General features: G+C 38.9%; 3 protein-coding genes across 6 annotated transcripts; 1 reads left to right on the top strand and 2 right to left on the bottom strand.

Annotated features, from left to right (window-relative positions):
• Positions 1–803: 803 nt before the first annotated feature.
• On the top strand, positions 804–10,055 carry RB195_008886 (uncharacterized protein; the record flags this gene model as incomplete). Of its 2 annotated transcripts, XM_064195616.1 has the most annotated exons (13): positions 804–953; positions 1,574–1,699; positions 1,791–1,912; positions 2,787–2,924; positions 2,984–3,080; positions 3,195–3,306; positions 3,562–3,650; positions 4,865–5,049; positions 5,154–5,262; positions 5,375–5,514; positions 5,629–5,765; positions 8,417–8,590; positions 8,640–8,692. In XM_064195616.1, the coding sequence occupies 13 exons, from the start codon at positions 804–806 to the stop codon at positions 8,690–8,692; spliced, it is 1,632 nt and encodes a 543-aa protein (XP_064046762.1). The 2 variants fall into 2 exon arrangements, with proteins under 2 accessions (XP_064046762.1, XP_064046761.1); XM_064195617.1 differs by lacking the exons at positions 804–953; positions 1,574–1,699; positions 1,791–1,912; positions 8,640–8,692 and adding an exon at positions 9,976–10,055 and having other exon boundaries at positions 2,806–2,924.
• A 324-nt stretch (positions 10,056–10,379) lies between these two features.
• RB195_008885 (uncharacterized protein) lies at positions 10,380–18,563 on the bottom strand (the record flags this gene model as incomplete). 3 transcript variants are annotated; one of them, XM_064195615.1, is made up of 19 exons in its annotated part: positions 10,380–10,457; positions 11,091–11,203; positions 11,804–11,899; positions 11,948–12,088; positions 12,938–13,073; positions 14,481–14,577; positions 14,666–14,810; positions 14,960–15,145; positions 15,762–15,855; positions 16,172–16,231; positions 16,293–16,397; positions 16,460–16,541; positions 16,641–16,781; positions 16,844–16,980; positions 17,105–17,226; positions 17,294–17,414; positions 17,468–17,613; positions 18,370–18,454; positions 18,522–18,563. In XM_064195615.1, 19 exons carry the CDS (start codon positions 18,561–18,563, stop codon positions 10,380–10,382), a joined length of 2,127 nt encoding a protein of 708 aa, XP_064046758.1. The 3 variants fall into 3 exon arrangements, with proteins under 3 accessions (XP_064046758.1, XP_064046760.1, XP_064046759.1); XM_064195613.1 differs by lacking the exons at positions 10,380–10,457; positions 11,091–11,203; positions 11,804–11,899; ... (2 more) ...; positions 14,481–14,577; positions 14,666–14,810 and having other exon boundaries at positions 14,943–15,145; XM_064195614.1 differs by lacking the exons at positions 14,481–14,577; positions 14,666–14,810; positions 14,960–15,145; ... (9 more) ...; positions 18,370–18,454; positions 18,522–18,563.
• A 507-nt stretch (positions 18,564–19,070) lies between these two features.
• RB195_008884 (uncharacterized protein) lies at positions 19,071–24,224 on the bottom strand (the record flags this gene model as incomplete). The annotated part of the gene is made up of 17 exons (XM_064195612.1): positions 19,071–19,268; positions 19,374–19,561; positions 19,903–19,993; positions 20,413–20,497; positions 20,559–20,683; positions 20,754–20,859; positions 21,193–21,305; positions 21,608–21,696; positions 21,767–21,932; positions 22,021–22,202; positions 22,311–22,449; positions 22,576–22,712; positions 22,777–22,885; positions 23,025–23,116; positions 23,183–23,340; positions 23,527–23,634; positions 24,175–24,224. The coding sequence occupies 17 exons, from the start codon at positions 24,222–24,224 to the stop codon at positions 19,071–19,073; spliced, it is 2,136 nt and encodes a 711-aa protein (XP_064046757.1).
• Between the last annotated feature and the right edge of the window lie 1,519 nt (positions 24,225–25,743).

Below are 25,743 nucleotides of genomic sequence, written 5' to 3'. Positions count from 1 at the left end.
GTTCATTTTCGCTTTCTGGCGTATATTGGCGGTTGGCGTAAGTTGTGTTTACTCGTTTGAATCTGCATCAACTCCCTTCTCTGCTAAGATTCTTTACGTCCCCCTCTGCAAAGACTTTTGACCTACTTCGAATTTTTACGGTAATGGAGAGCTGCACGCTTAGAATTGATACTTCGAGCGACTTCAAAAAACAGAAATAATTTTTATTAACATTCATATTACATACAAATACAATGGGTAGGACTTTAGTTTAATCTTCAAAATTTTCTAAAGAATTTGCGGCTAAGCTATGATAGAAAAAGGTAACAGTGCTCTTTGTCGGATTCCTTCCAAGCAACGCAACCCCGCATTTTTCCGGAAGGTCAACGCCTACGGTATTTACAGTAAACGTAAGGCAATTCCAACGATTTTTGCAGAAAGTTCGGATTGGGAGCGATCGTTATGTGACAAAACCCTTTCCTCCTAAAGTAACCTAATAGATGAAGAGTGCTCCATGAATCTGTAGGACATTTTTTGTTGCAATATCCAAAATTTTGCGGATTCGTAATCCTTGCTCGTCTTTGAGTCGAAGCTGAACGCACATTTTCCAATTTAGAGTGGTAGTGGGCCGAGAGTTGTGTTCGTTACGTTGTTCGCATTTCCTGCTAAAAACGAGTAATGCCGCGAAATGATTCCCGTCAACGAAACGGATGAATAGATCGCTGATTGGCAACTCGTCCACCAATTCGTAATTAATTTTTTTTTTCGCGCGCGCGCGCGCCTGCGCTCACACACTAAATTCTCATTGTTGGTCAGTAATTCGTATGTCTAACTCCGCTAGGCAATGGTCATTCCGCTCAAGAGCTATGTTTATGGTTATATGTGGTAGTAGTTGTGTCACTGCTACCACCACTACGAAGCTGAGCGATGTCGCCTGCAATAGTATGCACGCACGAGCGAGCGGTTTGAATTTGGTAAGTGATTTTGTCCGAAATATTTCTCTTCACATTATTCGTTCTATTTTCAATATACTATTGCTTTTATTTTGTTAATTTTATAGATTTTTATTTGCATTTTCTTCCATTTATTTTTTAACTTTATTTCTTTTTTTTCGAATTAAAAAAGAAAAGAATTTTTCTCATTAAAAGTCCCAGTTAGGAGGACTAGCGCCAAACTCATATTCTCCTTCACTTAGCACAAGGTCTTGTCTGTGTTAAAAAATGACCTTAAAAATCAAGTTTTAAAACATATACATGCGCACACAAACCAATCAATAAAATAATAATCGATAAATAAAAATAGAGCGTATATGTGCGTGTTCCTCACTGCTTATGTTTCCCTAGACTACCGCAACGTGTCCACAGCAACTCAAGCTTTTCCCTGGACACACACTCCCACCCACCACAGCGGAAGTGAATGTGCAACGCGGTCGCGTAGGTGAACATAAGTACCCCGAGCCCCTGTTTGCAGTATTTATATATATTTATTTATATTGTATTATTCATATTGTCACATATTATATTACAGTATGATATTATATATTATATTTTACCGTGTATTATATATTATATTATATTATTCATATTTATTCCAGGTCTGCTGTAGTGTCCAGCATCCTGTGATAGATAGCTGTGAATACTCTTCACTGTGTAATGCAGAACATTGTGAATGTCATCTGAATGTGGGCAGCGAACTCAGCTGCGATCCGATAGAGGCTGAGGTCCGACGAGTTTTTTTTTCCTTTTTTGTTACTTTTTTGTAGCATTTTCAATATTATCCTTCGGTTCTTCCACGATTTACCACTTTCGAAGGATTCTACGGATTTCGAATGGCGTGACCACTATCAACATCGTGAATCGATCAGCTGCTCCAGTTTGAATCTACCGAATAAAGGACATCCATATAAAGTCACTATCCAGCATTGGAACGAAACGTAGGTTGAATGGACATACATATGGTGGATGCTTAATTGTGTTCACAGGCAAAAGAAAGTTTATTTCGTTTTTTTTTTTCGTCCCTACAAATTCATAGTGGAAATTAATGAAAGATTATTAGCAATAATTCTTGATCACCCGTCATGACCATCAACATTTCATCCATGAACTTAAATGTTTGAATCTTCGAGATTCTTAGAATGCTCGGACTAAATATTTATTTGTTTCATTTTACTGTTATTATATATTTTTCGAAAAGTTTTCGAACACGACCATTCTGTTGCTGAAATTCTCGAATATTCGAAGGGTGTTCAAGTAGACCGATAGTCGAACTTTCTCGAATTCGAATGCGATACGATCTGAACCTTCTGATAGTGAAGTTGATACGGTGAAAAAAAATACCGATCAGCTTATTCTCTTCGAAAACACATCAGCAAAAAAAGACCACTGCCCAACAATTTTAACGGCGATGAATGGAAAAGAATAAATGCTGAAGTGGAGACCAGAATTCTAATTTGAATCAGAAAAAAAAAACAAATAAACGAAAAAACATAAAATGGAAATTAGAATTGTAATTGTATTATTAAATCAACTAATAAGTTATTTTCAACCGAAAAGCAAACATTGTGAAGAAGTGAACAGTTGCTCGGTCGAGGACCGGTAGTGCACCGTTCGACTTGGGTGGGGGCGTGTGGACAAGACATCCAGACAACATATTTGATAGTACGAATTGTATTCTTTAATTCATTAATTCTTTTATTAATATAAGAAATATAAAGCATATAATATAATAATGCAAAATATAATATATAATAAAATAATAAATATGTCGTCCGAGAAGAAGTTTCAAAATCGTATTTTCTTTTGTTTTAGGTTAACTCCTAGCCTAATAATGGGCCTTATGGATACAAATGTCACTGAGTTAAGAATTTACGACATCGATGAGACTATGTCGCTAATCGATCTCGCCAAATATCTACCGTATTTAAAATCGCTTGAAATCAACACAAGGTATGTTTTTCGATGAGCGGTGGTCGGTCCTGCAAGGAATTCTGTTTGATAAAATTCAGGCGACGACATTTTATCGATGTATTCAACACGTTTCGTCATCTTAAATTACTTGAAAATCTTCGCATTGTTAACGTTGACGTGGAATTTTCACGGACGGTAAGATTTTCGACAAATTCCAACATTTTTCATCACGTTAGGAGTGATACATAATCCTTTTTCCAAGAAGTAAATATTTTGAAAAAAATGATGTTACTTTTGGATTTCTTCCAGATTCCTCCATGGATTCACAGTATTAAACAAATTCACATAGAGAATTCCACGCTTCGTGAGCTACCTATTTGGTTGGCGATGAGTAACAAACTTAACACGCTTACAGTTAAAAGTAAGTGAAATCACCAAATATTACTTACTAAATCAATTATATTAACTGTTAACTATTTTACTAAATTAGTAAAAATTATTAGTAGAGCTTTAAATTAAATGTAAATTTAAGTTTAAATTAAATGTAAATTTAAATTTAAGCTCCTATTAGAGACTTGTTTTATGTCATTCTCTTCCTCTAATGCACTACATTCTTTTTCATACACTCACCTCGGATCATTCTCTACCATCTCGCAACTACGAGGGCTACATTCAGCAAAATTATCCGGAAATGCGATGAAGGATCTTGGAAAACATGTCTTTCTTAGCAAAGATATTTATGACATCGATTTGAGCCGAAATATGGTATGTCAACAAATATTTTTGTCTTTTGTTTGTCAACGAAAAACAACAATAAACAAGGTAGCAAATCATCAGGAGCACCAACTCGGAACTCGGCAATTAGCGTGAAATTAGCGGAAAAAAATTCTTATTGGGGGAAAAGTGTGCCGTTGTCTTTCAAATTCACCTTCTCTTGACATTCGCGCATTATCCATTTCAACCGCTGTAAGACGGTTCAGCTGGCAGCTGACTATAAACGCTGTCTCTTCCTAGAGAAAAAAAAAAATTGTGGCAGAGATCTGTGCGAGATGTGAGATGTCTGAATAGTGTAACTTCCAAACTTCTCCTATACATTGTATTGAAATTTCGTTTTATAGGAATTTTCCTTCACGTTGATGTGATGAAAAAGGATATTTTTTGCAAGTAAAGAAAAAAAAACGAAAAAAAGGAGGAGCTTAGAAGGAGATGAAGTCAGAATTCGCTCTTACCGCTCGTTCCTATGTTTGCGAAAGTGCAGATAGCAAATTCCTGAGATCCTGATGTGTAAAAATCAAATTAAATGCAGCTGATCAGATGCTGATTCCAAAGAATTCTTCTTCGTGTTAAAGTCACAACGGAATTCTCACCTTCTGTAGCAGGAGAATGACCTATGAATCAGTCGCACAATGTGCTAAAGAGGGTGCTAACTTCTGTTCTTTGTTTCTTCTGTTTTATAGCACACCCAGGGTTTTTTTTTCTCAAAATAAATGAGTAAGCAAATAAAAGATGGTTGTTTTAACATGAAAAGTAATATAAGTAGAGCCTAGTAGAAGGAATACCAGTCAGGAATTGCTCTCAGCAACTCTTCACATACTTTAAAAGAAAAGAGCAGTTAACGAATTCTCACAAGGTATCTGACGTGCACAAAGCAGTGCAGTGGGTTTTTTTTTGAACAACTGGTAATTAAAAATAAAAATAAGTTCCAGATCTAATGAAACGGTTTCGGAAAAATGAAACTATTGATGTATCGATCGAAACGGTCACGTTCAGATAACGACATTTGCGGCGCATACGTTCGCACTATGCACCGAACTACGAGTGCTCGACCTCAGCCATAATCCCTTGGAATCACTCCCGTACAAGCCTTTCTTCCGGAATTCCAAGTTAAAATGGATAAAACTAAGCGGGACTAAGATCTCAGTTAGTGAATCATTACGATTAATTTTTCCATGTTTTTTTTTCTGATAATCGTTTTCCAGAAACTAGAACCTGGACACTTCGTCGGACTCACATCGTTGAAGTCGCTGACACTCTCCTATTCACCACTACGTTTCATACATCCATTTGCATTTCTTCCCCTGAAATCACTTAAGTCGCTTGATCTCGAGGCTACAAATATTACCACCATCCCATCGGCTATTATCCAGAATTGTGGGCTCACTCTGTAAGTCCACATTGAGCCGAATTCTGCGGAAAAGAAATCACTAGTTTTTCTTTTCAGAGCACTTCTTTTTTAATTTTAAATTTTTATTTGTTTGTTTATTTCAGCTTGAACGTTGCTCATAACATGCTCCATGGACAATCCTCACTCCAGCCCGAAGTCGTCGCAATGCTATCCGGTCTATCGCAGCTTAAAATGGACGGGAATCCCCTGAGCGTAAGTGATTGAGCGAAAATAAAATACATATTTTAAACAGTGGAAAAAAAACCGGAAAATAAATAAAATAAGAATAAAATGAAATATTGAAGCTATGAATACTTTTCTGAAGGAATTCCCACCATCCCTGTTCCTACTCTCAACGGATAATTTTCGTCTGATACGACAAATATTTCAAACGATGACTTCGCTGCCGCTGTGGACTGAAGAGCCATGCACGCCGTATTATTGGGCAATGCATCTACGGAACAGGTGAGAGAACACAAATTAATTGTTAAAATTTTCTTTTTTTTCTTTTTTTCAAGTAGTTTTTTTTTCTTTTTTCTTGTGTAGTTTCTTCGTTCATTTTAACCTATCCATATGTAGATCGTCTACGTTCCGCCATCTTGTACTGGCATGGAGTGAAGAACGAATGGAACGTGAAGGTCTTTCTTATTGTCGTGAACAATACGAATGGATGATTGAGGATTTGGAAATATACCGTGATTTTGAGAAGAGTAGCGGTAAGGTCTTTTTTTTTCAAGTTGGGCAATGATCGCCGTAAAATTCTCAAACGTAGAGCATCCGAGAATTTACGGAGAGTTATTTTAGGCTGATGCATGATAAGATTATAAGTAAATTTAATTCTTTCTAAATTTAAATCCGCACACTGTAAAGAAGAAGGTTAAACGTTAAGTAGGAAGTTATTTGAAAGAGCATTTCTTTCACTACAAAATATTGCCTCTGGTTTCTTTTTCTCTCTAATGCTGATTCACTTTTTGTTAATTTTTAGATCGATTTAACAGTTTTAGCGATCTTTTTTCTCGAGATTCACCTCCCTCCTTGAAGATTTGAAAGTTCTATTTTCAAATTAGGCCACAACACGCCACTCATTCCTTTGTGATGACTCTAGTGATGTTCTAATTTAAATGTTTTGCTGAGATGAAAGTGCATATCGATGTTGACATGCAAATATCTTCCGCCCTTTAAATGACGATTGCATATGGTATCTCATATGATCTACAGACTACATAAGAGCACGAAAGGTGAAAGATCAGTGACGATCGCCGAGAACTCGCTTCCGTGGTTCATACTTGGGGTACATTGTGTGGCCCACGCAGTGTGTACGACTCTGACTGACACCCCCGGTCTCCCTCCTTTTCCTTCTGTTGTGATCATAGATACGATAGTCGGAGCCGGTGCTCTGACCCCCTTCACTTTTGGACCGTTGGCGAAGGAGGTCAGAGCACCGGCTCCGACTCACTTGAGCAGCACCCCGTGAGCTAAAATCCCTTCACCTGAGGAGGGCCTGGGTCCTCCCTGTCGCAGCTATGGTTGTGATCTTATCGCCATCACCTGGTTGAACATTTTCGGCAGCGACTATGGACACTATGGAATTGCTATACGGTATTTCAGGTGTTGATTTAATGTATTGTGATCGCTTATGGGCAGGAAAAAAATACGCATACGCATTTAGCTTTTTGTGAATGTCACCGTAATCAGCATGGTGGTAATAAAAACAGTAGTGCAAATTTAAAAAAAAAACCATAGTTTCACCTATAACAGCACTTGAACATTCATGCTAAGACGTGTGCTTACTCATTTATATTATACTTGAAGCAGAATCCACGAACACCACTGGCAAATCCGCGAATAAGCGTTCTTTGTTCGACGACATTGTGCGGCTTGTTTACTGTTTACTATTTACGACCGACCCAATCCGTACATTTCTATACTTCTACCACTACTTTAACTATTCTAACTACGAGATTTAAGATTTTATTAGTTGCTGAACATTGGTATTTATTTATTTGTAAACACCAATAGGTGTGCCACAAAACAGAAAACAGAAACAAGAAACAACAGACCTCCACATTAGAACTTCGCCAAAGTTTTAGTTTTTTTTTCAGAATTTATTTGGCTATATTGGTTACTAGATTCCAGTTCTTTTTTTTTTCTTTTCTACCCACAATTCTCTTTTTTAAACTCCAACGTGGTGATCCTGTCACTTTTCACACACCGGAGTAGAAATCACATTTCGAACTGTTTTGCACATACCTATAAGAAAGATCACTCTCACTTTCTTCTTGCCTACTTTGTCCTTTCAACCGATCTATGTTAGAAATCCTCAAAAAAAAAAATAACGATGAAAAAAATTAAAAATAACCAAAATATCCAGTAGATCAGAATTCTTTGGTTAAAAAAAAACCATTTTTGTAGAGATCCTTAATAATGAAGCATGATTGGTTTCAGCTTGAAATGCATTTATATGGATAATATATGGTTCAAAATGGCAAGGTGTTCCTGGTTTTCCAGAAAGTTATATAAAGGATGAGAAGTCGAGTGTTTACTTGGACTTAATCAGCGTTCTGATATTATCGCCTGTCGCAGTTGGCCGCAGTTTCGCCGAGGCACGTCGTTCTCGAACACAGCTCTGCCGAACCATCTCTATCTACAGCAAGAGCTCGCATAGAATCCATCCATTCGTCACTATTTCAAATCCTGGGATTCTGGCGTCTTGCGTGAACTTTCAACAACACCGAAGGACCCTGGTATCTCAGGTCGACCATGTCTGGCAGTTCAGCGTAACGAAAAGGAGAGTTTTTGCCAGGGATTTCACGCTCCCTGAAGCTATTTGACCTATATGGGTTGAACTTTGGCAGTGTACGGTGGGCAACGGCATCTTCCTGAAATATCTGGGCAACTTTCGCCGTAAGCGCTCATAGCATGTACTCAAAAACCTGATTACGTTTAATACGACCAGTACCGCCATGAGCAAGTAACATTCAGACTTGAATACGCAACCTCTCTCTGCGAACATTTCCTGGAAAATGCAGTTTACCACCTGCACGTGGGAAAGTTCCACCGGAATCTATGACTAAAACGTGAAACGTGACGTAGAACTGACAATGTTGGAGTCTCTGTGGACATATCCCGGAAGACCGCAATGATTCAGAAGAACTTTGCGGGCTTCCTATATCTGACTCGTATAGGACTACCTCGTAAGCATATCAGAAATTTGCTATGCTTGTGAGAACCTGTCCAGTCTGAACATTTTCAATTTATACTTTTCTGCCCCAGATGAAAATGGCTTCAAATTTATTTATTTTTATCTATTTTGTGTTTAATATTCATTTTTATTCATTAATTCTGTTCATCTTCCAAATTCCTTCAGGTTGCTCAGCAAATCGACGGTTCCGTTCAGCAGCACTGGCCACAAATTCGCTTGCGCCATGTGGAACAAATTCATCGAACATCACTTTACGTAGGAAACAGATAAAATCGTCAGTTGTCGCTGGAAATCAACAAGGTCTTTCCAATCTTTTGCTAGCCTCTCTTATTGCTAATGGTTTCTTTTTATTTTTAATGTTATCATTTTTATGTATAATTTTGTGCAGTGGAAATAAGAAACAATACTGAATACTTTCGTTGTGAGCTGAAAAATTCATGAGAAAGTGGTGGGACTTATGTTTACCCGGACGACGGTACTTATATGCGATTTCTTCGCATGACATCCTCTACCTTCATGGATGCTCTTCATGTAAGCTCTTGCGAATTGCTTATGAGAACATTAACAAAGAACTCCCGAGTGGAAAATGTGAATTGTAGGGCGGATCATAAGCTGTTATGCTCTTCGTTCCAGACATGTTCCATAGGTCTAAAAACCAGAAGTTGGTACCTGCTTCTCGCTTTTTTTTTGTAAAAGGCAGCGTATCACAAAACTGACGATGTTGGGGTCTCTGTGGGGAAATCCCGGCGTAGATTACGAGTATGAGCGTGACCACCTCCTCCTCACAGCTCTGAAAAACGGTGAGGGAAACGCCGTTATTTCTTGTGAGGTATGTGAGAAAGCGTCAACCTCGTACATGTTCCGGTTCCCTCAACAGCCTATTCATTGGTTTGACTTGAATAAGCCACTGAGATCCTATTGATTTCAGACCGCTGACGCTTGGATGCGGCGCGTGTGCAAAAAGATGGCCCCTTCTAACGTACCTCGTGGTAAAAAAAAACACCGTTTCCCACGCTATTTTTCACGCAATTGGAAGGAATTGAGCGGGAATTCGCTTATACTCGTAGTCTACTCCCCGACCTCCATATCTGTCCAGAAAGACCAAAAATTCGCCAGTTTTGTGAAACGCTGCCTTTACGTGAGTCCACAGATCCAGGTTAAGCCTTTTATTTCTGTTGTTTTTTTTTACAGCATTCTTGTTTTACTTTTACAAACTTTCACATATGGCGAGGTATTAACTTGAGATGAGACCTAGAAGGAAGGGAGTTTTATGACAGCATGAAACAATCGAGCTGAACTGGTCTACTATTTCCACGGATTGCGGATTATTTCCGAGGATATTTCTGAGAGTATATTGCAGCATGACAATGTTTTCCAACATATTAGGACTCATGATCAAATATGCATCTTTTCAAGTGTATTTTCCTTCACAAGACAATCGCGATCACTTTTGAAAAACGAGATTCACATCTATAAAACATAAGAACACGGACATATGTGGAACAAAGAAAGGAAGATGAGAGGTCGGAAATTTTCATACGATAAAATTGTTTGAAAATTCAAGAACGCTGAGTAGGTCCCAAGAAGAGAGTAGATGATGTGTGAAAATAGCAAAAGTGATGAAAGTTCTTCTAAGCTTCCAAAGGAATGGTGAAGGTATCCTGTGAAATTTGACAAAAGAAAAAAAACAAAGGTATTTCTAAAATGGCATACTAAAATTGTAGCTCGGAAAGAGGCTTCCGGAGATCCTCGAACTTCGTCGCAGGACCTGAGCATGAGGTACACAACTGACTCTCGACCATAATACAACCAGTTACGGGAAAAGCGATTTGTACAGCTGGCCCTGAGCTGAACTGCGGGTGGGTCCTAGACAACACGAGCTTCTTTCCTGTTTTCTTACCAAAATGATCAACGTCTGGAGATTTCGACTCACTATTTTCCACAAACAACCATGAAGTTACAACAAGATCTATTTGTGAACGACATATCTATCTAGCATTGTAAAAAAAAAGAATAATAAGAGGTAATTTCATTCCACAAGAAAGTTTTCATGCAAAGAAAACCGTCTCAACAAAAAATATAAGCAATTCTCAAGAAACAACTATTAATAATATTTTCGTAGTTACAATCAGATTCGCTCAGCAATGAAGATTGCACCTTTACATCCGGTTTGAATCACCCATTTCAGTGCGTCATACATGGGTGCCTGAAATTGTATTAATTTTTTTTTCAGGCGATAGTGAATCCCAACAAGTCATTCCAGTGAGGTGACTGCCAGATTCAACTATTCTTCAATCATTTCACTCCCTTTTGAAATGAATAGTTTGGAGCAAATCCTCCAGAAAAAAATCAGTAAGAAGGTCATGACATCGTTTGGACTCTCACACATAAAAACTGTAGTAAGAAAAAGTCAAAAACTGGAAAGAGAATTGTAATGGAAAAAATAACAGCCAACGAAAAATAAAAAAGAATTGAAAGAAAATTCACATAGATTATCTTGTAAAAATACATTTAAAAAAATTGGAAAAAAATGCAGTTTTATTTTAATAAACGATCTAAGCTAAGGCTGGGAACATTTAGACACCAATTTTTTGGATACATTATCACCTCCTTTTTTTGCTACATTCTCACCAGGAACTCCAATATATACGGGATACCGTGACATTTCTTATAAGCTTTTTTTCTCAACCATATTCATACAATTTTTGATGGCTTTGGTTTTTTGGTGCGCATGATGATTCTCTTAAATCAACAGTTATCTATGTTTGATTTACAAAAAAAAACATTATATCACAAAAAAGAAAGAAGATAATTTATGGATACGAGTTCGCAGAAATACCTTCAATCCATCGTGCTTAACACCTGTATCGTGATGATGCAACTCGTCATCCCGCATTTTGCTCAACGTTTCCAAGAGCTCTTTGTGAGCGACAGGATCGTCTGCCAGTAAATCTGTAACAATAATTTTGATGTATCTGAAAACAATTCTGGGTATTCCAGTGACTCAGCGAGTCAGTTTATGCTGCCAAATTGAATTCCTCTGAAAACTTCTTCTACATAAACTTTGCGAAAGTAACCTCTAGATCTGTGTTTTAAAAAAATGCTCTTCTTACGGAGCTAAAGAATCATTTCTAATCTCTCGTACATGATTCACATATAGCCCAGAGTGGCAGTATTTTTGAATTGGCTTTTTTCTTCTATTTCTTTTGGTTCTTACTACCTTTTCGTCTATTTGATTACTTCCTTTCGATTCGATCTAACCGCACAGTGTTAGGGAGGACTCTAACAACGGAGGTTGATACTGTTTAAAACAAAACCGGATGCAATCACAATGTTGTGCGCTCCGCTCAGAAAGTACGTGTAAAAGTAGAATGCTTTATTTGCAAACAATACGTAAATTTACAGAGATCCTAGTCTGGAAGTACTCTAAGCGACTCTTTAGGAGAAGACAAAACTTTTTTCTCGGATTTAGAGCTACTCAGTCTATTGGAGCACATGTTACTCGCAATATGTTTAAAAAACTACATATTTCAAAACAACTAATGACCTCACCTTTCAATTGATCATTGTAGTGTTGGCCAATCAGTTCTTCTACAGCGACAGTACATGCCATAGCTGCTTCCTTACCAAGAAGTGCGCTTCCAACACCTAGAATATGACAAACGCAAACTGCAAAATAATGCTACCGCTGCTAACCTAAGGCATAGGCGGCAACGCTGAATACGGGCGAGAAGACAGTATGCGGTACTTCGTGCTTAGCTGCAAGCCTTTCCATTGTGTCCAGATGCTCACGCTCCTCCTTCCACATTTTCTTGATCACAGGTCCGACAGAAGTACCTAAACATTAACATCAATCTGTCGAACATTCACGGAAAATCATGAAAGGTCTAATATCTTCGGTAGATAACGATGTATTCGAATATGTCATATATTCTACAGATCTACAGCTGCAATCAATTCTGAATTGATTTGGCTTACCCCACCTTCAGATTGCCTACCCAAGATCCAAATCCAAGTCGCCCGCTCCACCACCATTAAAGGCATCACTCCACGAATCTGAGGTGGTACGGATTTCAGGTGGAGCATTCGTATACGACGTAGTAGATTATGAGGAAAGTGATTCCGTCCATTTCTTCCTAATTGCCGTAAAAAACGGCCCGGAAGATACGGCTTCGGGCGTTCTGGCGCACTATTTTCTACAAGGAGTTCGATTGGAGCGTGCCAGCCTTGTGCGGCGCCGAATCTCCCTGGCCGTTTTTTACGGCAATTAGGAAGAAATGGACGGAATCACCCTTCTCTTCATAATTTACTATCCCTTGTAAGAATACTCCACCTGAAATCTGCACCACCTCAGATTCGTGGGGTGATTGCCTTTAATTTGTGTAAATAATTAACCAATTTGCCAGTTTGATACTAAAGACATGGATCTATGTCTCGTTGCTCTTATACTCTTTTGCACCTAATTTAAAAAATCGGTGATTTATATTCTACATCAGTCCTCTAAACAGCATGACCTCAAGCATCAGCTTCATAAATTTCTTCTTCTATATGCAGTGAAAAAATCTCTATAATGAGGGAAGCAAATGTTAGGATTTCTTGGATCGATAATTTAGCACAACAGTCTTACAACAGTCTTAACAATTCCTATAACAATGTACAGATTGAAGCGACTTATAACCTATATACCTTCGAGTACAGCCAGCTGTCCGGCGTAAATTCGGTCAGCTCCCAACTCTCCAGCGTGATCCACACGAATAATTCTCTCCAGCAGCGCTTTTCGGGCGGCTGCTGTATGAGCGAATCTACACGGCGCACGAATCATCTGGAAATGTTGGTGAAGTCTTCAGATCACATCGGTTTTATCTATTACACCTTCCCCATAAAGCATTTCAAAGAAGTGGAAGAAAATCTGTTAACAATTACAGTTAACGAAAAAAATACCTTTGAATCATATTCTGACGCGCTCTACACGAAAGTACGTAGACTACAGTTGGGTCAGAACGACATGAAGCACGCTGCATTTGCGTGCGCGCTCGAAACGGCGCGGTGGTGGCAGCAGTGCGAACCGAGGTGTTACCATAGCAAACTGCAGCGATGGGTGGTGCCAGCAGTGGTTCCAATACGCTCCTAACCGCTGCGCTCCACCGCACCGTCTCGAGAGAAGCCACATACGCAATTGCACCATGCTTCATGTCGTTACGACCCACTCTGGGTCGCAAAACTAACCAAACGATGTTTAGCCCGTCTCTACTCCAAAGTTATCCAGACCTAGCATTTCATAGCGAAGAGCAGACATAGGGAGTACACAAGAATCCATAATGGCGGGACTTATCACCAATTGGGAATTCTCACAGAGCTAAAGCAGAGTCAAACTCTCATCACATTTTTCCCATCTCCATGCAGCGGTTCAGTTTAGCAGTGTGGTTCACTCAAACGAAACCACCCAAAAACTGTGAAGCGGTAGCCCCTACAGAGTATGTTACTACACAGGACCGACAGTAGTGATTACTGTGTCCCTCACAACTCACACACTTAGGTTTAAAAAAAGCGTGCGAGAAGTTTGCGGTACTAGAAGAAAAAAAAAACTTGTTATGACTGCTCACACCATATTCTACGATGCGGTTCCTACTTCATCACCGCATTTCGAGAATCGAACACATAGTAGAGTCAAAACGACATGAGGCACGGTGCAACTGCGAAAGCGGCTGCGATTGAAGCGGTGCGAGGAGCGTAGCGGTCAGGATCGAGTAGGTACCCATGGTAGCACCTCTCATCGCTGCAGTTCGCAATGGTCCCACCTCGAATCCAACCGCTATCTCCACTGCCACATGATTATCATATCTTTCAATAGTTGAATACTTAAGCTCTATGACTACCTACTTCTTATAGGATAAAAACTTGTCCTCAACAGCAGCAGTATATACGTTCTCAATCATTTTTGCGGTTTCATTAATCGACGCATAATGAATGATAAAGGGAGGAAAAACTATGACCAAAACATTAAGCACTTGGAGCAATCCCCCCTCCCGCAAAAAGAAAGAAAACTAGACAAACTAACGCCTCCAATTAGCCTTTGGGAAATTCTAATGTCTTTCTCACTTGCTTGTTACGTTAACCGACGGACACAATTAATTCCCCCTAGAATGGTATGTCTATACCTACCACAAATCTTCGCAAGCAGCGAAAGGGATGTCCTCTCATTGCTATTACACAGAGAAGAGAAATAAACCCTTTTATACCGCTCCAGTTTTAACATGGAAAAATCACAGTCGATGAGGATCATAATAAGAAAAAAAGAATGCAGAATGCGAGTCAGTCGTAGTTTCCTGCAATTATACAAACGAACAATGCGAATTATTTCTGTGCTCCCTAGAAAAGAACAAATGTGACAAATGAATTAATTAACAGACGTACGCGCCGCTATCTTTGCCCAAGCGATTGCGATTATCGTTCGAATTGAACAGGATAGAGAGATGATGAGAGTGCAGGTCTAGCAGAGAAAGTGCATGTGCTACGGTAGAAGCGTCACAGTAATGGTGACAGAGAAAACTACCAAGGACTGTACATAAAACAGAATAAATAAACAATAAATAACAAATTGTGCTGTTTTTTGAAACAGAAGAAACTAGAACACGATAGTACAATCACAACTCTAAGGAATAATCGCGCGATTACGTGCGCCTATTAATAATCAATGGTAGGTCACACCATCGTGACTGTGGCCATGACCTACACTATATCCAGGCAAACTATTCATGCTTTGCGGATCATTTAACGGATTCTCATTGCCATGATGCACATTTGCTCCGGGATTACCACCGTATGCACTCAGCTGAGGTTCAAAGCCATGCGAATGTCCATGACCACCGCCGTTTGAATGTGAGTGTCGATTCACTAAAAAAAATTGCATAAAATTACTAACTGCATACTTAAACAACCACTTAAATAGCACAAAATCCCAAAAACAGTATGGAAATATATCGTTAATTAGCTCTTTCGTTGAACGTTCACTTTACACGATGATCTTTTTTGCTTCCAGAGTTTGATTGGAATACACTATCTACTCCGAGCACCGAATAAGGTCGTAAAAACAAGAAAAACAATTTCATTATCTCCCCCGAAACTGGCTTAGCATTTCTTTTTTATCAAAACTGTATTTCTGTCTATGTAGCTGGTGTGTAGGTTTCTGTGTCATACTGCAACGCGCGCATTGTATCTGCAGAATGCATTTGCAGTATAAAAAAAGCCGAAATCGAAGTATGTCACTATGAAGCACGCCTAGCAGGATATTTTAGGCAAACCATGAGCAGATACATCTCTGGAAGGAGCTGGACCGTGGAAAAGAGTAATAGTCAAATGAAATTTTCATTTAACCTTCTTTGCCGAAAAAACCTCAGCCTTTTAGATACAAAAAAGAGAACGGGACTGTCTAGGAAGATGAAGAGATTTCACGCTATAAAGATAAAAAAGAAATAGACTATAAAAATTATTAAATGAAGTGAACTCGGACCTTCATTATTATGGTCGTGGTTATGTGAGTGATCGTGGCTATGTCCGTGATCGTGACTATTTCCGTGACCATGTTCATGGTCATGAGAAAAACCCTGAAAAAAAAAACAATAAGTTCATCTTTCAATTCGTGAGAGCGAAATAAGTATATCCACAAAGCGGGAAAAAAAAACAAGTGGAAGAACAGTGTACGATCAAGTTGCGACCAAAAATGGGACTTCTTATTTGAGACTTAACTGCCGATTAATATCCATATAATTACGCCATTGTGATTGCACGACATGATTTCGAAAACGCAACAAGGAGGTAACTCAGGAAGATTAGGCAATTACTAGCTATCCATCTCTCTGAGTTCTTATTCAGGATAGAGTTCACAATAGAATGCAAACAAACAAAAGTAGGAACTACAACCTCAGCGTGATGGACCGGGTCCATGTTTTCCATGTTACGCCAGCCTGCATCTTTGACAATCTGCAAAGTAGTGTCAAAATAAGTGAAGATTCTGCAAAATTTATAGAGCGTTGAGTAGAACCTGTACTGTTAGCATGCTAACAACGGATGACATCTTGTCGGTAACGAGTGTTAGAACATTTTGCTCGTCTGCGTCTCTTCGGACCCTCACATCCACTGTGCCAACCTGGACGGCATGAGAAATTCATGTTGTAAATAATCCACAAGCAAAAAACTCCACGATCTCACCAATTGTGCAAAATCCAACTGCCAGAAATGGCGAGAACGAATTTCAAGTACACCGTCGATAGTCGAAGCTTCAGAAATGCACCTGCAGAAGCTAATAAGTAAACAGTGATTTGTGAGTTTATAGTTAGCTTATTCTGTCTACACTAAATTGGTTCAAAAATTACATATACACAAATTACACCTATCAATCTGATTTAGGAGGTGAGGTGGAGCAGTTTGCAATAATATCATTCCCGTGTAGACTGACAATGGCCACATTGTGGAGAAAACCGCTACAGATAGAATTAAACAACACACAGGATCTGCCCAAACGAAGTCATGTCTGCAAGAAATTTCCATATGCTAAAACCGTCTACTAATGGGTATTACCAACAATGAACTTACCTGAAATGTTCACAAAGAACAAGCATGGTGCTCGTCACGACAGCTAACAAAGCCATCGAATTGATCCGCGGTAGAAGAAGACGGGATAGACCAGGAATGATCCAACAAATAGCGTGACAAATATCAGCGGCATGCTCCTATAGAAGTTTATTTAAGTCTCTAACTGTGTTGTTTTCAGAGAATGTTGTTGTGTTGAGAATACAGCAAATCAAAGAAATAATGCTCATATTTTTAAAGGAAATACTGAAGATCCAAAAACACCTGTAGACTTGAACTGCTTGAAGCAGTAAGAACATGCTGAAATGGCTGATTCTTCAAGCTGTAAGCAGATAGGAGAAGAGCACACGAGGAGGAAATAGCACCAACGAAATACGGCCATTTACCTGAGATCTTGTTATACGACAAAAATATCTCATAAAAATATTCTCTAGGTAGCGCTGACTGGCTTACCAACACTTTCGATTTCATGTTCGTGAGCAGCAGACGCATCGTGTGAACCCTGATGTTCAGGTGAAAGTAAATGTTCGAATGATTCTTTCGAGAGAAAAATGGAAAATAGTTGCGCAAGCACCTGGAATTTTACTTTAAAGCACTGAGGAGATAGAAATATACAGTATAACATACCGTGGTACTGAAAACTGCCAAGACAGGAACACGAGCTAAACCGTAGCTGAATTTCTCCATAGGCTTATGGGTAATTGTCATGGAATAGAGAGTCGACAACAACGAACACAGCGCGAATATTGAAATCCACATTGCAGACATTAAAACTAAATAGTAAATAGTGTAAGTAGGCAAAATAAGTAATACTAAGAACGATACGATGAATAAGACAATTTTAAGGTCCAATTTGGAATGTCTGAAGCAGGTGTCCCTATGTTAAAGGCATCACCCACGAATTTGAGGTGGTACGGAGTTCAGGTGCAGTATTCGTATACGGGATCATGGATTAAGGAGAGGAGTGGGGGAGGGAGTGAATCCGTTCATTTCTTCCTAATTGCCGTAAAAAAACGGTCCGGAAGATACGGCTTCGAGCATTCCTGCGCGCTATTTTCCACGAGTTCGATTGGAGCCGTGTGCACACGTACATCTTCCGGGTTGTTTTTTACGGCGATTAGGAAGAAGTGGACGGAATCACACCCCTCTCCATAATCTACTATCCCGTGTACAAATACTCCATCTGAAATCCGTACCACCTCAGATTCGTGGGGTGAAGCCTTTAAAGGAGGAAATGATTATTAAAAGAGGAAATAGTGTCTAAGTACAAGTGAAAACCTCTGAAAGAAAAAATACTTACAAATAAAGGAAGCCGCTTGCTAAATATGCTGTTATACTCCTAGATTTGAAATAGTGACCTTTTTCGAAGCGGGTCTAAGTTATTATGACTTTGGCAGCCTCGCTTTACTTTCATGACCAGTCAAGCCATACAAAGACGTTCGAATGAACCATTCACACAGACTCCTTCTTTCTCGCAACCCTTCACGTAAAACAATTAAGATCTCACAAAAGCCCAAAGAAAAAGTTACCTATGGAATGACTAACGGAGACGCAAAACGCCAGCACTAGGACGCAAATAAAACAAGCGCCAGCAGCAGCAAGACCACGTTCACCCTGAAAATAGAGCACTCATTCTAAAAAAAAAAAAAATGCAAGAGAAAATATCGTTGCTAAAATTTACCTGCTTGTGTTGTGCCGACGCCCATAACCAGGCTAACACCATCTGAACTCTTTAAATTTTTTATCTGCATAAACATCTTCAACACGGTGAGAAATATGCACAGTTTTAGACTGAACAGAAGTTAAAAAAGTCATGCGAAAAGAATTTATTCTCAAGAATTCGAATACAGAAATGAAAGGGTTACAAGGGAGATCTGTTTTCTGACCGGCAGACAAACGAAAGTAACACATTCCAACACGAGATAGATTACAGAAGCTTTACAGAGAAAATCACATAATACAAAGCGACGATGACTAGGTTGACGTTCTTTTTTTCTAGCTAGAAGAAATATGACAAGACTAGGTTTGTCTGAAGAACATTTACAATATTGCGATGTTTTTATTATTACGCAATGAAGAGTGAAGGGATCCTCAAAATAAAACAACATCATATACTGCTTAGTTTAACGGCCACAGAATGATTAGGATAATACAATAGCTCACTTCTATCGATGAGAGCTACATCCAAGCCTTTAAATTTTGGAGGCTCCTAAAGCCACACAGGCATCATTTAGAACAAATGTTCACCAACAGTGAGATCAAAACCGTCATCAAACTGATCGTCAAACATCGTTCCAGGCACATAGTCATCGTCCATTACAGCTCCTTCATCACACGCGGTTCCACCTTCTACTGTATCTAGCCACTGTGCATTGTGCCAACGGAATCTCTCTCCAGCAATACGACATGCCCATTCTTGAGAATGCTCCTAGAAAGTATAAAAACTAAAATTCAAAGAGTCATTGCACCTATAGAAATCCTTCAAAATTATTATTAAATTTTTTATGAGTTCGTAATCAAAGCATCAACTCACTCCTATGATAACTAACGCGTTGTCGCACATCTCGCGAATCGCAGGGTTTTTATCGTGCATGAGGTCGATGACATAAGCGCCCAACGCTGAGTCCGATCCCATCAGACGATTTGCTAGTTCACGATGACGCAGGAGTTGCAGGAACAAGTACAACAGTTGCACCACGAATTCGTCGTCTTCTTGCATTGCTACAGTAAGGTGAAAATGTAACAAAGTGTAAAAATAAATCTAATTGGCTGGAATCGCGAGAAGAAAAAAAAAACAGTAAGCAGCTAGGATATAAAACCAAATAGTTTTTGAATTTCTAATTTGTCTCACAGAAAGGGAGTGCACCGGACGCAACAGTACTCCTAATAATATAAAATAAAAGTAAATTCAATGTTGTTAATTAGAAGTGATTGAAGTAAGCGAGAAATCAGACCGAAACATTTGTGGCAAATAACCACGTATGAGTATCTATCAATTCAAAAACAGACTTAGACTATCCAAAAACATTTCTATCAAAAATGTCGAAGTACTCCTAACTTACAGTGAAGCAATTGAAGGAATACTCCGAGAAGGGGGACCAGATTTCGAGCAGCGTCTACCTGTCGCGCCATAGTGCCACACATAATGACCACCTAGAAGCTTGTAGATTTTCTGCAGTCAAAAAGCAGACTTATGATGATTTTCATCGCAAGAAAAACCATATTTTTAGGCTATTGAGACAGCCATGTGATGATCAGTTTTTTTTTTAAATATACTGGACATAGCTGGCTCTCTTATATTTTTGAAAAGGTTCAATCGCTTGATTTGAATCAAAATCAAATAAACACAGCCAGACATTTGTCAAAGTAAAAGCAGACTTTCAACAAATATAAATGCACATAAGACATAGCAGGGACACGAGATCAATAAGAATAAGAAGTAACTATTCGATAAGTACCCTAATATTCAAAAGCTCAGGTTTTCGCCTGCACATACCAGAAAAGAGACAGAAACCCCGAAACAAAAAACTGCACAGGTGTTGCTCCGATGTAGATTATTGAATTTTCGTTACCTGCAACTGCAGCGGTTCAGTTTCGCCCGCAGGACTCTTTAAACGTTCACCCATCCACTCAATGAGGTTGTGTGAAACGCATAAACTGCAAAATCATAAATTTCGCTTGTTATGTTACATGGACGAAACACAGAATCAGAACTTACCTATTCCAATCAGCTACTTTTATCACTGCAGCAGTAGCGATAAATTCAAGCCCTAGCGCAGCGTTTTCCTCTCCAGGTAACTGAGCATTCTTGATTCCAGCATCCAGAAGTCGAGGCATAGCATTCTACGATAATGATGAACAATAATAGCACGACATCGGACAACAGAAGATGGGAGTTTTCAGAAAAACATACCACAAACATATCTTGGGTTGGACCCTCATGATAGGCAATGCTGCGGACAATTTTTGCAACCATAAGGTCGCGGCCGTCTATTGCAGCATCAAGCAAAAGAGAGAGCCTGGAAGAAAACGACATCTCGATAAATACACAATTTAAAAAAGTACCAGGATTGATATTATTCCAGAAAAGACCATAAATTAATTTTTTGAATAAACTTTACCGGGAGATTGCTAACAATTTTGTCAAGTACAACGAGGCTTGCTTACTGTCATGACAATTTTTCCCTAGGCCGTATAGAGTATAACATTCGAAACTAATCTTTCAACAATTACAACAAAAACACTAAAGCATGAAAAAGCTCTTGATAATCACTATAAAAACGAACAGCAAATAACGTAGCAATCAAAATAAACTATGATGTACAGAGCAAGTTGAAAAGAATAAAACATACCCATGTCCATCAGGACCGCAAACTAGTTGAGCGTTTCTTTTCTCAGCACACGCATTCAGCAGAACTGCTTTCATCGCTTCACTGCCATTTCCAGTTAGTAGGTCACGCATCAACTGTAATATGAACTAAGATCCTCGACAATTCCAAAAATTTAGAAGCATATTTACTATTTTACAATACTATGCAGGATCAGGTAAAGGCACTCTGTAGAAATTTTGTAGTTCCATGTCTCAAGCAGAATCCCTAAGAGGATGATATCTAACTATGCAGCTACTTCTTAAGTTAGAAACAAATCTTACAAATACAATTCTGGTTCTTATTGTGCGAAAAAGTACTGCGAAATGTCATCAACAACAACAGTCGTGACATATGAATTCAGAAACTTAGTCGAAAGTACGAACACGGAAAAGCTCACCAGCTGCATAGCATCCGTAAAAGTCAGCATTGCTTTGGCGTCATCATTAATACTCAACTGATATAGAAGGTTTAAGGCTTGAGGATCGGCTGAAGAAATTCACATTTTCAATAAAACTTTCAATAAAATTCTGTGAGCAAAAGATGATTTTATGCTTACTTTCAATAAGAGGAGCAACGTGGGCAACGAGACCTTCTGCAACCATTTTTGCGCGAGCTTTACTATCAAATGACAAATTGAATAACAACCGTATAGTTGATTTCCGCAATTCCACATCAGTAATGGGGAAAAATTGCAGCAGTTTCCCCACAATATCGCCTTGTTCCTGAAGAAATAATTCGGATTATAAAACCATCACGAGGCTACAGCGATACTCAATATTATGAAGGGAGAAAGATGCGACAAAAACCAACCAGCACTGCTTTATTCTCCTCGAACATACTCAGCTTGAGTAGAAATTGAACAGTGGCTAATGTTAATTCGACAGAATCGCGGAAATTGAGACATTTGAGGAGCATCGGCACGATATCTCGTCGTACCATTTTCAGTTCAACATTAATATCATGAGCCAAGTTGATTAGAAACGATATGCATGCTAAACACATAGAAGCAAATAGTAAAAGCAACTAATCGGAGAATAAATAATTCCAAAGGAAATCTCAGCGAGTTTCAGAGAACCATTTTGCAACAGTCATATTCCAACCTGCTAATAGTGTTTGTTGTTTCCGTATAGCAATTCTACATTTCCGAGCATTTTTCTCATCAGAATTTTGTGCTTCAGCAATCCAAAGATCGGCACGTTTAAGCTCGTATTCTATAGCGTTCATGCAAAGCGCACCAATCTGAAAAAAAGACGTGCAACCATTCCAAAATATTTCAAAACTAAATAAAAAAACAAAGAATGATGCGCATTGTACACTAGAAATCAAAGCGAACCAAAACAGGAAAAAACGAAGATAACCACAAACTTTGTGATGAGAAAGTGCAGAATGGAACTGGTTGTAGAATGAAAACTGCACGAAAATACGGATTATAGTAGTGGCAAGATCGAAATTCTTCTTCCAATCCTCGCGGAATACTCGTGCCAAAGCACCGATTAACGTCTCTTGAAATTACAATTATGATGGCTGAATAAAATCAAACAGCAGTGAAAAGTAATTCAAACTGACCATTTTCGATAAGAACGTCTAGATTTGCAGGGTTTTTAGCAAGTTCCAAAATGCACGAAGCTCCTCGATTTTTTTCTGCTGCACCCTCGTAGAACAGTTCGATGTAGCTCTAAATTCAAAGTATTGATTGTGAAGAAGCATGAGCCAACGAGTGTCACCACCGATGTTTGTAAACAGAATCTCTACTGTGATAAAATTCGTGAAAAGAAGATACGATCCTAATCCTAGTCTAATCGAAAGAAACCCACATCCACTTGATCTAAATTCGCACGCACAGGTGAAACAGAGGAAACGGTCCCTATGCTGTTGTACTCGTTTGATGAAATCGAAGAGGCACTGCCTGCATTGGATCCCCGTTAATTTTAAAAGTGTTGTAAAAAGGTAAAGGGCAAGAATGAGCACTTACGACCACGTCTAGATCGATCATTCGTTCTTTTCTGTAAGTAATAGAGAACTTGCTCCATTTCTTCCCGCATTGTTTCGGGGATAAGTTCGCATTTTGACATAACCACATCTGCCAACCTTCGAATGTCAACATCTTCGTTCAGATCTTTGAGATTAATACTGAAAAGAAAATACAGGTGATAAGAAATACATTGGAGACGGTAAGCACAAATTGCACAAGTGCTCAGACAATTTCTGAGCTCTCTAAAAAAGCAAGCCTGGCGCACAGGATCATTTTTTAAATGATATATACCGACAAGAGCAACGTATGCTGATAAAGGAATGGGAAATAAAACTAAAACGTACAGTTTCTGATATTCGCCAGAACGCTGCGGCCGATTGCTATCCACTTGATATTTGATGACAATCGCTTGCTCAACAGGATGTGCGTCTATTGAGACATTGTCGATTGTCCTGAATATCCATATGACATGAATTTAAGGAATTTATACACCACTCAATGAGTCATAGAACACTTCTATTGAACTGAAGCCAACGCAACGTGACTAAACTCTTTTCTTCCTGAAGATGGTTATAAGAGAAATTGCCATTAATATTCGTAGGCTCTTTTATTGCCTGATGATTTTGAAAACTCCACTAAAATGAGGAAATGCACATCAGCTTGCGATAATTTCCACAGCATTCTTCACAACCTTATAACTTTACAAGAGAAAAGTATGCTTTCATTCCGAAAAAAAAAGAGTATATATGGAAAGATAGTGTATATGGAAAGCAAACTGCATCGTAATTGTAGACATTTATCCTTCCTTTTAATAATACATCCATTATAACATCGCCAAGCGAATTAAACTTCACATTCGACCGTATTTTTCAAATAAACGCACTTAACGTTATAGTGGTAATCTGCATACATCTACACCTTGGTCATTTTTTCAGTGTCTACTGTTCTTTTTTATAAATTGTAGTGAGAAAAAAGAATTGAAATTGGCTTACTCTCCGTTCATCTGGTTATTGTGATTATCGGGTAGATCGTAAATGTACATAACCGCAAGTTACATCTCTGAAAACTACAAAATTCACTTATAGTTAAGTTAGAGAATGCGGAACTGCGCCATTTGGGAACTACTTTTTCAATTTAGGACAATAACTTGTTATTTTAAAAACCAATAGAAAATCATCAGAAGCTTATGGAACACCAAACATAAGGAGGACACTACAATGGAAAAAAGAAAGACCGGTTTACATAAAAATATGAACCAAAATACAAGAAAGGACTGTATCAGTGACATAAAGAGTACACAAATACAATACATTCCAAAACTCCTCATTTCACCACCGTTTATTTGTATTCTTTCCTTTCTGTTTTCTGGATAAAAGGAAAAGGGAAGACAGGCGAAAATCATAATCTCAATCCTTTCTCTGTGAACATTGAGGTAGAGAATATCTCCATTCGAGAAAGATTTGAAACGGACCAAAGGATTTGCAATTTAATTGGGAATAGATAGGGAAATAGTGAGTGATTTATTTCCAAAAAGTATTTTACCTTTGTCAACTTGACAAAAAAGGCCCTTCTATTCTACTACATCACGGCACTTACCAATCTGTATGTGTTTTCAGTGGAGAATAAGAAAAACAAAATTGAAACAGTATGAATAACCAACCAACTGTTCAAAAGTCTAACAAATAGGAAGAAATACTCTTCAAATAATGCCTATCCATATAAATCCACTGGTTCGCAGAATATAAAAGGAAAGGAATGCCAAATCACAGCTGTTCGGCAATTACATCTATCCTGAGCTGTCACAATACGTTAAATACACTGGGCGTCAATTATATTGCAGGGTGTGCAGATGAACAAAAGACCTTTCCCGAACTTCGTCGCATGTCGTATAGTCTGGTCAGAACGACTTGAAGCTCGGTGCAGTTGCGAAAGCGGCTCCGGGGGAAAATGTAGCTGGCGGCAAACTTTCTGGAAGCTCTATCTTACTTTCTTCTCTTAGGAATTTTAGTTTACGGGTTACAGATCCTCTAAGACGAGTGGTTAGGTTCTAGGGCTACGTTTGATGTAGTTATTTACTTCCAGAAAAGGGCGCCTCTAAGTGCTTACCACAGCTGCGCTCGAAGTGGCGCTGTGAAGCTAGCAATTCGGATCGAGATGGGACCATCATGAACTGCAGCGATGAGTGGTGCTACCAGGTTCCGCTCAATCCTAACCCCTACGCTCCAGCGCACCGCTTCGTGCGCAGCCGCTTACGAAACTGCGCTGATCTTCATGTCGTTTTGACCAGACAGTGTGCGCGTGTTTTCACCGGCGTTGATGGAACTTGGCAGGCAGCCTGACACGTTTTCCAAATTAATGCTATTTAAATAGTGAGACAGGGTGGGTCACAAAAACATAGTGGGCTCGTATCCAATATTATTTGTCCGACTGGATAAACTATCTCTGACTGAGCGATGGGCTTTGATTGGATGTCATTGGAGTTTTATTGGATTGGCGCAAATAGATACTAGATTTACCTCCGGATGAATACATCACGCAGCGTAAGACACGTCCACTCTTTC

Source organism: Necator americanus, chromosome III, assembly GCF_031761385.1.
Source record: "Necator americanus strain Aroian chromosome III, whole genome shotgun sequence".
Lineage (NCBI taxonomy): Eukaryota > Metazoa > Nematoda > Chromadorea > Rhabditida > Ancylostomatidae > Necator > Necator americanus.
The sequence above is the reverse complement of the archived record's forward strand: the minus strand, read 5'-3'. Positions and strand labels throughout refer to the sequence as shown.